A 13973-nucleotide genomic window follows, 5' to 3' on the forward strand; every position below is an offset into this window, starting at 1 on the left:
CAGCTTCTGGGTGCAAGTTTTTGCTCAACAGCGTTAACAGACATAAAGGGCCTGATTCACATTCGAACGTGAGCCCATTTATGCGCCGTATCTGGTGTGAAATGTCTCTGCACTTGCGCAGAAACGGACCTTATGCCGATGAACACAGTGGCATGCAATTCATGTCTGGACGCACGTCTGTCTACATCTTGAGAGGACGGAGCAGAGGAGGGGGGGCGTGAAGGGGCTGATGAACCTAGGCAATATACAGTAAGGGCGTGCCAAGGCAGATGTGCCCAATGCATGTGTTTCTCTTAATTACACTTGGTTTCAGACATATCATTTGTACCAGCGACAGAGCAGGTCTAATTACCCACTGATAGGGATGACTGGCACAACATAGGGGTATATTTACTAAACTGCGGGTTTGAAAAAGTGGAGATGTTGCCTATAGCAACCAACCAGATTCTAGCTTTCATTTATTTAGTGCATTCTACAAAATTACACCTAGATTCTGATTGGTTGCTATAGGCAACATGTCCACTTTTTCCTTGATTGCCTCTAGGACAATCAGGCCCTGACTGTGCCAACAGTCATTCAAGGTTTAGGCAACATCATGCTGAACTGGGCATTTGCGCTGCAGGCTATAACACCCGTGGTGTGAATATTTTATGGATAGGCACTTTTCTACTTCTGCCCTACACAGCAACAAAACATGTCAAAATTTCTCCAGGTTCCAGTGCAAAAGTAGGAATCATGTGAATTAAAAATTGTGTGTAAGTTTAACCGCAGCCATACTTCTCCATCCAAAACAAACCCTGCGACCTTATCACAAGAAGCCAGTGCACATACTGCTGAATATCCTTTAGTTTCTCTAGCAATAATTTCTAAATAAAATGTGGCTACCATCATGGTGAGAGGGGTATATTAAAACCATGCACACAAGTATATGTGTAAACATCATTACACTATGGTCATAAAAAGATACATATTTGATTTCCTATACAAAGCTGCAGCCTGTGTGTATTCTAAGGCAGTACTGTGAAAATACTTAACAGTTCACTCTACAATAAAAATATATAGTGGGCATGCAATGATAGCTGTGTTACATTTAGCTATTTGGTTAGTAATCTATAGGAGGCAGTGTCAGCGTCTGTCATGTTTTACTTTTATTACTATACTTTGTTTACATATTCAGTATTAAGCCTACACCGCGGCCATCTTTGATGTGGGCACGCAGCACGTTGCCACTGCTGGCGGAAGTTTTACCTTTTCCCCTATCCACTTTCTCATTGGCTGTAGACACGCCTCGCTTTTGATTGGCTTGAGCGTCTCATATCCCATAGTGCACCGGGAGAGTTCTTCCTTTCTTTTCGGCCATTTTCTCCCTATAGAGGTATGTGTGGAGAGATCCTGGGGGACAGAGGGTACAATCCGGTGCCATCCTCACCCGCCGGTGCCCGCACCGTGACGGGAGTGGTTGGGATGTGCTCCTGGGAGCTCGGGGGTGATTTTTGCGGGGTTATTTGGTGAACAACTGGTGTATGCCCGGTGCCTAGGCCCGGTGGCCGGCCTGTGGGATGTGGAGAGCTCGGGATATGGGGAGTATCAGGATACGGCTCCGGGGGAGATCTGCACCGGATCTGTAGTGCAGCAGCGACCTTCCTAATGCCAGTGGTAGGAGAGGGGCCCTTGTACCTGGATAGGTGACTCCTGTATGGGGTGCCTGGGAGTCCTCACCCGTTGTCTCCATGCACAGCCCTGTTATAGGGTCTCAGTGATCTGTCTTATTGCCCCAGTAACTCTCTGCCCCATGCACCTCAGTGTGCAAAGTGCAGCCCCAAACAGGACTGGTGGCAGTGGGGGGGGGACACTTAGTAATTGCACCCCAAGGCCATAGATGTTAGGGCCAGGTTATGTACAGCATATTCTTTACTGTGACATCCTGGTTGTGTTCTATGCATGTGGATAGTTAATGGGATTCTGAATAGCTATAACTATGGGAATGTTATCTGTTAAAATATATAAGCTTATGATTATTGTTTTGTGTGTATATGTGTATACATATGTGTGTATATATATATATATATATATATATATATGTGTATGTATGTGTGTATATATATATATATATATATATATGTGTATGTATATATATATGTATGTGTGTGTGTATATATATATATATATATATATATATATATATATATATATATATATATATATTTATATTAGGGCAGCACAGAGGCTAAGTGGTTAGCACGTCTGCCTCACATCGCTGGAGTCATGAGTTCAATTCCCGAGCATGTGTGGAGTTTGTATGTTCTCCCTGTGTTTGTGTGGGTTTCCTCCGGGTGCTCCGGTTTCCTCCCACACACCAAAAACATACTAGTAGGTTAATTGGCTGCTATCAAAATTGACCCTAGTCGCTTTCTGTCTATCTGTCTGTCCCCCTCCCTGTGTGTGTGTATATTAGGTAATTTAGACTGTAAGATCCAATGGGGCAGGGACTGATGTGAGTTCTCTGTACAGCGCTGCGGAATCAGTGGCGCTTTATAAATAAATGGTGATGATGTGGATAGATATATTTTGAACTCTTTGGTAAGTTAATGTTAGCATTATGGCTTGTGCTAATCCTGATGAATTGCATTTTTTTCCCCACCCTATAGGGATTAAGTCGCCATGGCCCCCAGCAGGAATGGCATGATCTTGAAGCCTCACTTTCACAAGGACTGGCAGAGACGAGTGGCCACTTGGTTTAACCAGCCCGCCAGGAAGCTCCGCCGGTGAGTTAAATGATGCCATTTTGACGGCGCTGCAGCTTTTTTCATCCTATTTTATTAAGCTCGAAACACGTTGTCTACAGTCAGATGATGACAATTTCTCCGGAATCTCTGCATGTTCTGTGATGAAATAACATTTGAACCCCTTTTCTAGCTGATGACTGTAGAACATGTTGCAGCATTGTGTTAGTATTTGCCTGGCTTGTTTGCTTTGGGATTTAATCTTGCCTTTCTGCTTCGGTCTCTTGTCAATGGGTGTATTCAATTCGACACAAGGTGCAGCTGAACATTGCTTTGATGTTCATCTGCGCCTATTGCTGGCTATTATGTTGCGAGTCTCCACTCATCTTTCTGCGCACACATCTATGGGGTGCGAGAAAAATAAAATGAGCTGCGTAAAATCTCAGACGCAATGGGGCATATTCAATTGTCGGCGGAAACGCCGAATATCTTGCGCTCCGCACTATTACCGTTGTTACGGTAATTTTCTTGCTGGATTTCAGCTCGCAGCTCCCTGAGCCACGAGTTGAAATCCAGCTAACTATTACCGTAATAACGGTAGTAGTTTTAACGCTGCGGAAATCCGCAACAATTGAATATGCCCCAATGTGTCTTCATGGACTTTCCGGGGACACCTGGCGTCAAATTGAGACTTACCCCAATGTTTGAAGATGGGCCATTGCAGCAAATGGTCCTACGTTAGGACAGTAGATTAACTTATCTGTAAAGTTCTAATCTATGTACAGTAAGTCTCATATCCCCTGACAGTCTTTAGGAAAGAGGTTGTACAGCATTTAGTTTAATATGCATCTACATTGTGTGTGTGTGTGTGTGTATATAGTGTTTCTCCCATACTAACTTGTGATAATTTTTCCCATACAGGCGCAAGGCACGCCAGGCCAAAGCCCGTTTGATAGCTCCAAGACCTGTTTCTGGTCCAGTCAGACCGGTGGTGAGATGTCCAACGATCAGATATCACACCAAGCTGAGGGCAGGTAGAGGCTTCAGCCTGGAGGAGCTTAAGGTGAGTATCCCAGGAGATAATGTAACCGTAATGTGTACTAAACAACCCCTGTAATATCTATACGATATGAGACATAGATCTGATATTTGTAATGTGCCCTACTGTATAGGCTATGCCCATGTATTGTGACTTTAAAAGCACAAACGCCTGAAATATCCAAGCATTAGCTATCCTGGTCACTAGAATCCTGTCAGCCGTGTGATGAGTATCTCCGGAATCTCTGTATTTCTGTGATGATTCCCTTGAACCCCTTATTCTGATGGCTGTTGTCTCCTTTTATTGATTTTTTTTTTTCTTTGGTGTTTTTTTTGTTGTTTAACAACTGTTTTTCCCACAGGCTGCTGGCATAAACAAGAATGTCGCCCGCACTATTGGCATCTCTGTGGACCACCGTCGCCGCAACAAATCTACAGAGTCCTTGCAGACCAACGTGCAGAGGCTGAAGGAATACCGCTCCAAACTGATCATCTTCCCACGCAAACCCTCTGCTCCTAAGAAGGGAGACGCCTCTGTAAGTAGTGTGCTGGGTGCTGTGTTTACGTGGCTGTGTAACTATATCGGCATCTGCTACTCAGAACTGGTGGTGCAGATCAGTCTGCCTCCTCTGCTGGTTGCATTAGATGGTTCCCTCTTACATGAGGACCATGGCTGCCTGTATGTGCTGTCTCTACAGTCAGATGATGACAATGTCTCCGGAATCTCTGTATCCCTGTGATGATTTGACTTTGAACCCTTTACATGCTGATGGCTGTAGACTAAAAATATTTTCCTGTACATGATCAGCGTTTAAAACCTACAGATCTGTCTTCACAATCTCTTCCTCTAACCCTTTTCAGGCGGAAGAGTTAAAGATGGCAACACAGTTGACCGGCCCCATCATGCCAATCCGCAATGTAAGTCAAGACCATAAAACCAGTCTTATGGTTTTTATGCATGTTTGTTTGTCCACAGGTTGGTGTCATGTTTAGACTTTTTCTGGTGTAACAAGTTTCAAATATGTTTATGCAGAAGGTTTACAAATCTAGAATTGGACACTGGGGCTTTTATAGGAGGGGTGGATAATACCTACACTAATATTTATCAGCTGCTTTTATTGGGAAGCAAACATATTACACAGTATGGAAAACTTTCTCTCTGCAAATCTCTGCATTGCCCTGACTTCGCTTGCATTGCTTTGAGCATTCGCTACACACTGGTAATAACTTGCCTGAGAGGTTGAGGTTCATCCGTTTCCTGGAGGGGACTTAAGACAGTTTGTCAGGGCCTGGATTAAATTAATGTCTGCAGTATTAGGCCCCATGCTCGCAGCACTACTCACGGTCTGGTACACGGAGGTCGAGCAGTGTTCAGCCACTGGCGTATCTATGCTTTGTCCTGAAATCCAATTGGATGGTTTTGTCTATGGAGTCACTGATGTCTTCAGTAATATGTCATGTTCCCTGTGACTTAGTGGTTTTTTATTTTCTGTAAATTTTTTATTTGCACTGTACTCAATCTGTTGCCCATTTATGGATGTTATTCTTTGGTCAGTAACAGTGCACAGAGCAATCCTTTTAACAGGGAAGCCATACAATCATTTAATCCTGTATTTTTCTTAGATTAAGCACTCTCCCTCGGGTACAGTAACAATGTTGGGCAATAGTTGTGGCTTTTATCCGGAAAGTTTTCTGTTAGATATGTTCCAACAAGTTAACCCGTGCATGATACTCGTGCATTCTAGTCAAATCAAGCTACTTAAGGTGTTAAAAAGGTTCTTGTCATGCATTTGGGCCATAGCCCAGGCCTCAACCACTCCCCACTGTCACCCCCGGCAACCACCAACCACTCCCCACTGTCACCCCCGGCAACCACTCCCCACTGTCACCCCTGGCAACCACCAACCACTCCCCACTGTCACTTCTCCTTCAAGAAATATATATATATTTTTTTAAAATCTTTATAAACACTTTTAACAATTAACAAATTAAATTAACAAATTAAAACATCTTAGTATACCAAATTTCAGCCCTTTCTGAATTTTTTTCCCCACGCACACTAAGAATTTAGTAGGTCAGTGTATAACTCTGCCCAGCAGGTGGTGCTGCAGCTTGGTTTTATTTTTTCCATACAGACTAACACACGCCACTAGACATTTATATATTACTAGACATTTATATATTAGATGTTCCAATGCTCAAATACGCCCTGAATGGGAATATGAACAATGCATTCATGTGGTTGTACAAACATATGGGAATTCCTGACCCGATTAATGGAAATATATCTATATAGCTGGGCTAAGCCCTATCTGACATAACGGTTTTATGTCATTGCGGAGATTCTGACTAATCCTCCAGTTCAGGTGAAACTATTTCTGAACATAATGATTATTTTAAAGGTTTTTGGAGAGCAGGATTGATGGGTATGTGGGTATTTTATACTGGCTTGTCAGTGGTACAGGCTCTGGTTTTGCCAATTAGCTGAAAATGTGCCCAGTGCTAAAGGGCATCTAATGTTGACTTAGTCCGATATGCAAAGGCATCTTCTGTACCGAGTAGTGTACATGTTCAGACACGGATCAGAAGTGTGTAGCAAAGTTCCGTAAATTGACAAATACTCGGATACTTTCCCTGTCCTCGGGATTATAGCAAACGTCTATTACCAGTGCTGTCGCTTCTGACAGCCCCTTTTGTTGCTCAAAACATTTGCCCACTGAGCATATTCTGGGCAGCTGCTGAGTGAGGACGACTCTGGTGTAAACTCCTTCCCTGCTGTCCTACTGAATGGTAAGATGTGTATATAGGTGGGATCCTGAGGTCCACTCTATTGTGTGCGCTACCATTGTTGGCCCAGGAACTGAGCAGTTGGGCGTGAGCTGGTTGTCTTACTTTGTTCAAATGACAGTGGGCACCCTCTTGGAATGTACGTTTGACTTCATACTGAAAGATACTGGTGTTTTATGTTTCCAGGACTCTTGAAACCTTAGATCTGTATAAACCCAATGGTCTCTGTGTCTTTTAGGTCTACAAGAAAGAGAAGGCGAGAGTTATCTCAGAGGACGAGAAGAACTTCAAAGCCTTTGCCAGTCTGCGTATGGCACGCGCCAACGCTCGGCTCTTCGGCATCCGCGCCAAGAGAGCCAAGGAAGCTGCAGACCAGGATGTGGAGAAGAAAAAGTAAAGCTGTCCTTTGAACTGTTAATAAAACCCATGTTCTGTAATTGTCCCTCGAGTGTTTTATAAGTAAGGAGGGTCCTGACAGCAGCGGTACCATCCTGTCTGAGGGCAGCTTGGCCGTAGGCTGGTCTTACTGCTCACACTGAATTCCCACCTCGGAGGGACACAATATAGTCTTATATTCCAAATTCTGCCAGACAAGATGACCTTTAAAGACGCTGAGCACCAGCTTATATAGATTCTACCGTGAAATGTAATCTGTAGCATAGTTTATAATTTGGGTTGTGGCTGGTGGCCCCTGAGGCTGTGGCTAGTGGTCTGTTTCACAGATTGAAAGGCCAGGCTGCGTTGGCACGGGGACGAAGCTTTCACATAATGCCAGTCCGAGGTCAATGAATACAACGCATATGTGTGACGTCACCAGTCTGAGGGATTTGCTATGTTTTGACAAAAATAGTCTTTAACATGCCCCACGTATAGGAGCGCATAAACCAATAAACTAGTCCTTTGAAGGTGAAGCACTTCATAGGGTAACACCTGCAATAGTTGGAAAAGGTAAAAACTTTTATATAATTCTTCAAATGGGAAATATATACATCGGGCTGTACCTGCAGCACATCTAATACCACCAGCAACGGGTGTGCTGTGAGTGTGGGCATCTATAGAGCATGTCCCTTAAATACCTGCTATAGGAACCCGCTTGTGATCTTTGTCCTGGTTTGTACTTTTGTCACATTCAAGTTTTAAGCGGAGAAACTGACACTTTTGCCAGATTGACCGTACATTGCTATGTATGGGTCCGGTGACTGAGAGGAACATTTATAATCCAGCTGACTGCCTGGAAGAGCTGTGTGTGCCGATGTGATGAGACGCCCAGAAGGGGTTTCATTGCTAAAGTGGCTGAATGGGCTAAATATGGAACATCCAGATCTGTAGCCGGTTTAATGTGTGTTCAGTCTACCACAGGTATTTGGTCTCAATGACCCCTGTTCTACATCGGCTAATCTTCCAGGTAGGAGAGTATATTACATTAATGTGCTGTCATTTATCAAGGAAGAGTATCCTCCATCCACTTAATGATGTAAAATCCAAACTGAAAGAGAATCATCAAAGGTTAAGTAAACTGAAGAAGTAAGATGCTAATCTATAGGTAAATCATTCTGTAGGTGGAAAGCACATTCTGCACTCTATAGTCTCGTTTTGTCACCTTGATGGACAGTTCTGCTTTTATTCCCCATTTCACAGTTGTTACTAGAGATGGGCGGGTCCGGTTCTCCGAGAACCGAACCCACCCGAACTTTGGGTATCCGAGTACCGAGCTGAGCAGCTCGGTACTCTCCCGCCCATTCCGAATCCAAATCGAGGCCGAACGTCATTGTGACGTCGTCGGGGCTCGGTTCTCGCGATACTTCAACTTTATAAATACACGCCTCCACAGCAATCCATCGCCATTTGACAGAGGGAGAGAGCAGGGTGTAGTCATAGGCTAATTAGAGCAGGGACAGAGAATACAATATTGTTCTTGCAATTGCTCTAACCAAAATCGCTAGTGCAGAGAGGAGGATAGAGGTTTATTATTTTTTCTTCATATTTGGCACTCCCCAGCGCTTTTGGGGTGTCCCCCATAATTGTGCATAAATATTTCTGGCTGTCAAAAGTCATATCTGTCAGCAGTATCTACTAAATAATTTGTAGCACACCTCAGTGCTTTTGGGGTGTCCTCCCTAATTGTGCATTAATATTTCTGGCTGTCAAAAGTCATATCTGTCAGCAGTATCTACTAAATAATTTGTAGCACACCTCAGTGCTTTTGGGGTGTCCTCCCTAATTGTGCATTAATATTTCTGGCTGTCAAAAGGCATATCTGTCAGCAGTATCTACTAAATAATTTGTAGCACTCCTCAGTGCTTTTGGGGTGTCCTCCCTAATTGTGCATTAATATTTCTGGCTGTCAAAAGTCATTTCTGTCAGCAGTATCTACTAAATAATTTTTAGCACTCCTCAGTGCTTTTGGGGTGTCCTCCCTAATTGTGCATTAATATTTCTGGCTGTCAAAAGTCATAACTGTCAGCAGAATCTACTAAATAATTTTTAGCACTCCCCAGTGGTTTGCGCTCGGAATGGATTCAAAGCAGTCCACATATGATCTGAATGAGCAACCAGGTTCTGTCTCCAGTCCTGATGTTAGTGTTCCCAGTACGTCATCTGGCCAAGGCGATGTCAAACAACAGAGTGTTTTCAAATTAGTGCAAAAAACAAAAACCAAAAAAATTTTTACTGTATTGAAGCAAAAAAGAAGTGTAACTGAGCAAAAGTTAAGTGACGATAAAAAAAAAATTGCAAGCATGCCATTCTACACACGCAGTGGCAAAGAGAGAATGAGGCCTTCACCTTTGGCTATTAGTGGCAGAGCCCAAAAAGTTACCCAGCCTACAATTGGTGCACAACTACTGTTACGCGTCAAAGCCGAGCTGCAAGATAACAGTGAGGCATTACAGGAGAATATTTGCTCTGATTCACAAATGACAACAATCCCTGTGGAGAGTCCATCCAACAGTGGGATGTCTAATCGTGAGCATTCTGCTGATGTGTGCCTTAATAGCCCGAGTGTAGCCGGTGATACCCAAATTGAGGATGCCACTTTGGAATTAGAAGAGGATGAGGGGGAGATTTGTGTAGGCGACGAGGGCGCTAATGATGATGATTATGATGCAGACAGATACCAAATTGCCTTTCTCAATTTCTATTTATATTCTAGATTATATAACGGCTGAATAGTTTTCTATTTTACTCCTAGTGGAGAGAGGATCTGATGCAGACAGATACCAAACTGCCTTTGTCCATTTCAATTTATATTGTACAGTATATAACGGCTGAATTTATTAGTATTTTATACAAGTGGAGGGGGACCTAGAGAGACAGAAACCAAACTGGCTTTCTCCATGTCAATTAATATTGTACAGTCTATAACGGCTGGATTTTTTGGTATTTTATACAAGTGGAGGGGGGCCTAGAGAGACAGAAACCAAACTGGCTTTCTCCATGTCAATTAATATTGTACAGTCTATAATGGCTGAATTTTTTGTTTTTTTAAAAAGTGGAGGGGGCCTATAGAGACAGAAAGCAAACTGTCTTTTTCCATTTCTTTACATATTTAACTAAGTGTAGGGTGTAATATAGATTCAAAGACGATGGCTGCATTGCCAATATGCATAGATGGAGAGGAAGACAATCTGTTTTGTGTGTAGAATAAACGAAGGCCTACCAACGAAGAATTAAACAGTTTTTTTGGATGATTTATTACCTCAACAATTAGATTACTTATCTCTAAAACAGTTGGAGCACTAAATTGGGTTATTTTAGGCACAAAAACATGTATTTTCCAACAAAATAGCAAAACAAAACCAACCAAAACCAAAACACGCAATGGCGGTTTTGCAAAACCAAAACCAAAACACAACGGTAATCCAGATCCAAAACCGAATCCAAAACCAAAACACGGGGGTCAGTGACCATCTCTAGTTGTTACCCAGACATAGCTTCCTATCCATTGGCCTGAAATGCCGTTTTTAAACATGTAATGATGCACTGCAGCCAATGGACATGAATTTTGCCGGGTTGTGGCTCTTGGGAATTGCAGGAAAATGACCGTGGGGTGTTGCTTTTGCAACTTCAGCTGTCAACATACGATGTCAGTGGCTACAGAATATTTTGCCATGTTCACATGTTTAAAGTAGTTGCTTAAAATAAGATACTGAAACACAGTTACAATAACTGGCACAATATTACCTTGATTTCAGAAAGTTGCCTAGGGCAGTGTCAGTCACACTAACCCCTTAATATCTATGCTTTCTAGACAGGCCTTAATACAGTGATTCAGTCTATGCCGGCGGTTCCCAAACTGTGCGCCGCGACTCCCAGGGGTGCCGCGGGCCAGCCATAAAAAAACAGAGAACACAGAAACTTGCCAATCCGCCGGGTGCCGGGACCCAGCAGCCTCCTCTCTCCCGCAGCTGTCGCTGAATATCGACGTCAGTAACAAGCTGCTGTGGGAGAGAGGAGGGTGCTGGGTCCCGGCGGATTGGCAAGTTTCTGTCCTTTTCTGTTTTTTTTTTTATGGCTGGCGCGGGGCAGAGGATGGTGACGGGGGGGGGGCGGAGAGCAGAGGATGGTGACGGGGGGGGGGGGGGCAGAGAAGGGGTCACAGAGCAGAGGCTGGGGACAGCGGGGCAGAGAAGGGGTTGCAGAGGATGGGGACAGCGGGGCAGAGAAGGGGGTCGCGGGGCAGAGGATGGGGACAGCGGGCAGAGAAGGGGTCACAGAGCAGAGGATGGGGACAGTGGGCAGAGAGGGGGGGACAGAGAGCAGAGGATGGGGACAGTGGGCAGAGAAGGGGGGACAGAGAGCAGAGGATGGGGACAGCGGGCAGAGGATGGGGACAGTGGGCAGAGAAGGGGGGATAGAGAGCAGAGGATGGGGGCAGAGGAGGTGGACAGAGTGCAGATGGTGACAGCGGGGCAGAGAAGGGGGGACAGAGCAGAGGATGAGGGACAGCGGGGCAGAGGAGGCGGACAGAGCAGCGGATGGTGAAAGGGGGGACAGAGCAGAGGAGGGGACAGCATGGCAGTGGAGGGGGACACTGTGAGAGGGCAGTGGAGGGGGGCCAGCGTGAGAGGGGGCAGCGTGAGAGAGGGCAGTGTGTCTGGATGCAGAGGGGGCATTTTTGCATACAACTAAATAAGTATTTCTGTCCTGACCTAAATACTTATTACAATTTTTTGACCCAACTACTTCTAAAACAGGACTGCTCAATAATTATTTTGGAGGGGTGCCGTGAAAAAAATTGGAGACTCTAAGGGTGCTGCGAACTGCAAAAGTTTGGGAACCACTGGTCTATGCTATCATTGAATAGGTTGGGACAATTTGTCCTTTACAGGGACATTCTCAGTGTTTCAACACATTTAAGATGAACAGCCCTCTGAGTGGTGCTCAGTAGTCTGTGGGGCGGATGTACGGAATGGGAGAACCATAAACAAATCTATCCACTAACAAAACACTTGTAGCTTGAGCGAAGGAGTGAGGCCATCTCTAAAACTTTGCTGGCTCTTGGTATGTTGTAATACTTTATTGAAGAAGCCATGTAATTGCCTTTTCTGTTCCAGTATAAAAGTGGAGGGGAAAAAAAATTATATCGCCATAGCAGCATGACAGTCCATGGGTGATGAGCTGTTCGTCCTTGTGACTTGGTAACACATGCCGTTGGGAAGTGAAAAAGTGCCTGTTGAAAGCTGTTTGTTCCATCCAAATAAAATATTAGTGCTCAAGCCATCATTTATGTATATAAGTAAGGTGCTAGGGAACAAGCTCAGGTTTATTTTTATACTTAAAGTTTTCTTTGTTGCCTGCTCTGTTATATAGGACAGTTAGATGGTCTGTATGCATGATATTTACCTGGGAGGCTGCGAATCTTGGATCAATTGTGTACAGAAGTCACTACTATGCTAATCAGAGCCAGTGCTAAGAGCTGTATATATAATTTAGGAAGCTTGGAACAACCAAGTTGGGTTAATGTGATGGGCTAAAATCCTCTTTAATGATGAGTGGTGGTGTTGTTGCTCCACATGTGCTCATTCACAGTGCAAGATACTTGGACACACATTAACATAAATACTGACATCCCTGGTCCTACAGGTTCCAGGACATTTAAATTGTAGGTGCTCACTCCAACTTTGGTATCAATCTAAAAATAAAGAAATGGTTGAGGTGCTGGTCGTGTTACTTCTCGAGGTCAGTGTTGGCTAACCTGTGACACTCCAGGTGTTTGTGAAACTACAAGTCCCAGCATGCCCTTCCAGCAATAAGCTGCTATATAATGGCAAAGCATGCTGGGACTTGTAGTTTCACAACACCTGGAGTGTCACAGGTTAGCCAACACTGGGCTAGATGATTATTGCTTACATTGATGTATTAGTTTTTAATATAGAAAATCAAGAGGACATTTAAAATGTGTGCAAGGCAGATATACTGTAAATGGAGGTAACCTCTGTGTCCCATCATGAAGAAATGTTCCTTCTTGTACCTCTTTAAGAAATTAGAAATTACATTTGGAAATTAAAGATGTTTGAAACTAGGTAAATGAACAGTATAAAATGTGTTGATCTGATGAATCAAACTATGATTGATGCATCTTGTCTTCACCATAGTCAGGGACCTTCCTTATGCTTCTGTTCCTGTGTTGGTGCCCCATCTGTCCCTGCAGGATGATGGTACATGGAAGTCTGCATTAAACAGGATTGTCCAGATCTGTCCTGCTTATAATGCTGGAGGATAGCGCGGATGAAATGGATACACTGTTCTTGGTCATTATTTAGTGTTTGTTGTACTTCTGATCTTCAACACATTACAGGTGCAGGTGTCTACTTTTATTCTTTCCCTGAACCATTTGGCTTCACCTGCAAAACCTTCTAACCTGCCCATCGCGTCCACATTACTAGGAACATCTGGGATGGGTTTGTATGTTGCTGACCCTGCTCAGCTGTCCTCTTACTGCGGCCTCAGAATTGGGCTGGGTCACTACGACTGTCTTCCAATAGATTGTAAGCTTGCGAGCGGGGCCTTCTCACCTCTTTGTCTGTTTTACCCAGTTTGTTTATTAGTTTACTATGTTTGTCCCAATTGTAAAGCGCTATGGAATATGTTGGCGCTATATAAATAAATGATGATGAAGGTGGCCGGATGTCTTCACACACTGGCGAAGCTGTGAGTCATTGGGTTTCATCCTTCTCTTTAGAGATCTGCAAAAGGATTGCTTATTTTATATTGGTATTGGATCCGCAGGAGTTGAAGACCTTGAGATCACACATCAATAGACGTTCTCACTACTGTGTCAATTTAATAGGAGATGGTGGTGTATTAAATATGTGCATGCTACTTTCCTTCTCGTATAAACTAATCCCAGTCTCCATACACAGCCTCCATATAAACCTCTTATATATCAGTCACCATACACAGCCTCCATATAAGCCTCCCATA

At 43.8% G+C, this 13973-nt stretch overlaps 1 protein-coding gene and 3 non-coding genes across 4 annotated transcripts; all 4 read left to right on the top strand.

Annotated features, from left to right (window-relative positions):
- The first annotated feature begins 1280 nt into the window (after positions 1-1280).
- RPL13 (ribosomal protein L13) lies at positions 1281-6985 on the top strand. The gene is made up of 6 exons (XM_075189056.1): positions 1281-1375; positions 2649-2765; positions 3645-3786; positions 4124-4297; positions 4623-4679; positions 6787-6985. The coding sequence occupies exons 2-6, from the start codon at positions 2662-2664 to the stop codon at positions 6943-6945; spliced, it is 636 nt and encodes a 211-aa protein (XP_075045157.1). The 5' UTR covers positions 1281-1375; positions 2649-2661; the 3' UTR covers positions 6946-6985.
- On the top strand, positions 2853-2938 carry LOC142104712 (small nucleolar RNA MBII-202). The gene has a single exon (XR_012679655.1). It is a non-coding gene; the product is annotated as a small nucleolar RNA MBII-202 (small nucleolar RNA).
- On the top strand, positions 3986-4062 carry LOC142104714 (small nucleolar RNA MBII-202). Its single transcript, XR_012679656.1, has one exon. It is a non-coding gene; the product is annotated as a small nucleolar RNA MBII-202 (small nucleolar RNA).
- On the top strand, positions 4465-4555 carry LOC142104716 (small nucleolar RNA MBII-202). Its single transcript, XR_012679657.1, has one exon. It is a non-coding gene; the product is annotated as a small nucleolar RNA MBII-202 (small nucleolar RNA).
- Positions 6986-13973: the final 6988 nt, after the last annotated feature.

This window comes from Mixophyes fleayi, chromosome 10, assembly GCF_038048845.1.
Source record: "Mixophyes fleayi isolate aMixFle1 chromosome 10, aMixFle1.hap1, whole genome shotgun sequence".
NCBI classification, from domain to species: domain Eukaryota; kingdom Metazoa; phylum Chordata; class Amphibia; order Anura; family Limnodynastidae; genus Mixophyes; species Mixophyes fleayi.

What these genes read in the sequence shown, in the direction of transcription:
- RPL13 (XM_075189056.1), top strand. Translation starts at nt 2,662, where the DNA reads ATGGCCCCCAGCAGGAATGGCATGATCTTGAAGCCTCACTTTCACAAG. An exon ending in CCCGCCAGGAAGCTCCGCCG is followed by an intron (nt 2,766 to 3,644) that starts GTGAGTTAAATG and finishes TTTCCCATACAG; the next exon opens with GCGCAAGGCACGCCAGGCCA. An exon ending in TCAGCCTGGAGGAGCTTAAG is followed by an intron (nt 3,787 to 4,123) that starts GTGAGTATCCCA and finishes TTTTTCCCACAG; the next exon opens with GCTGCTGGCATAAACAAGAA.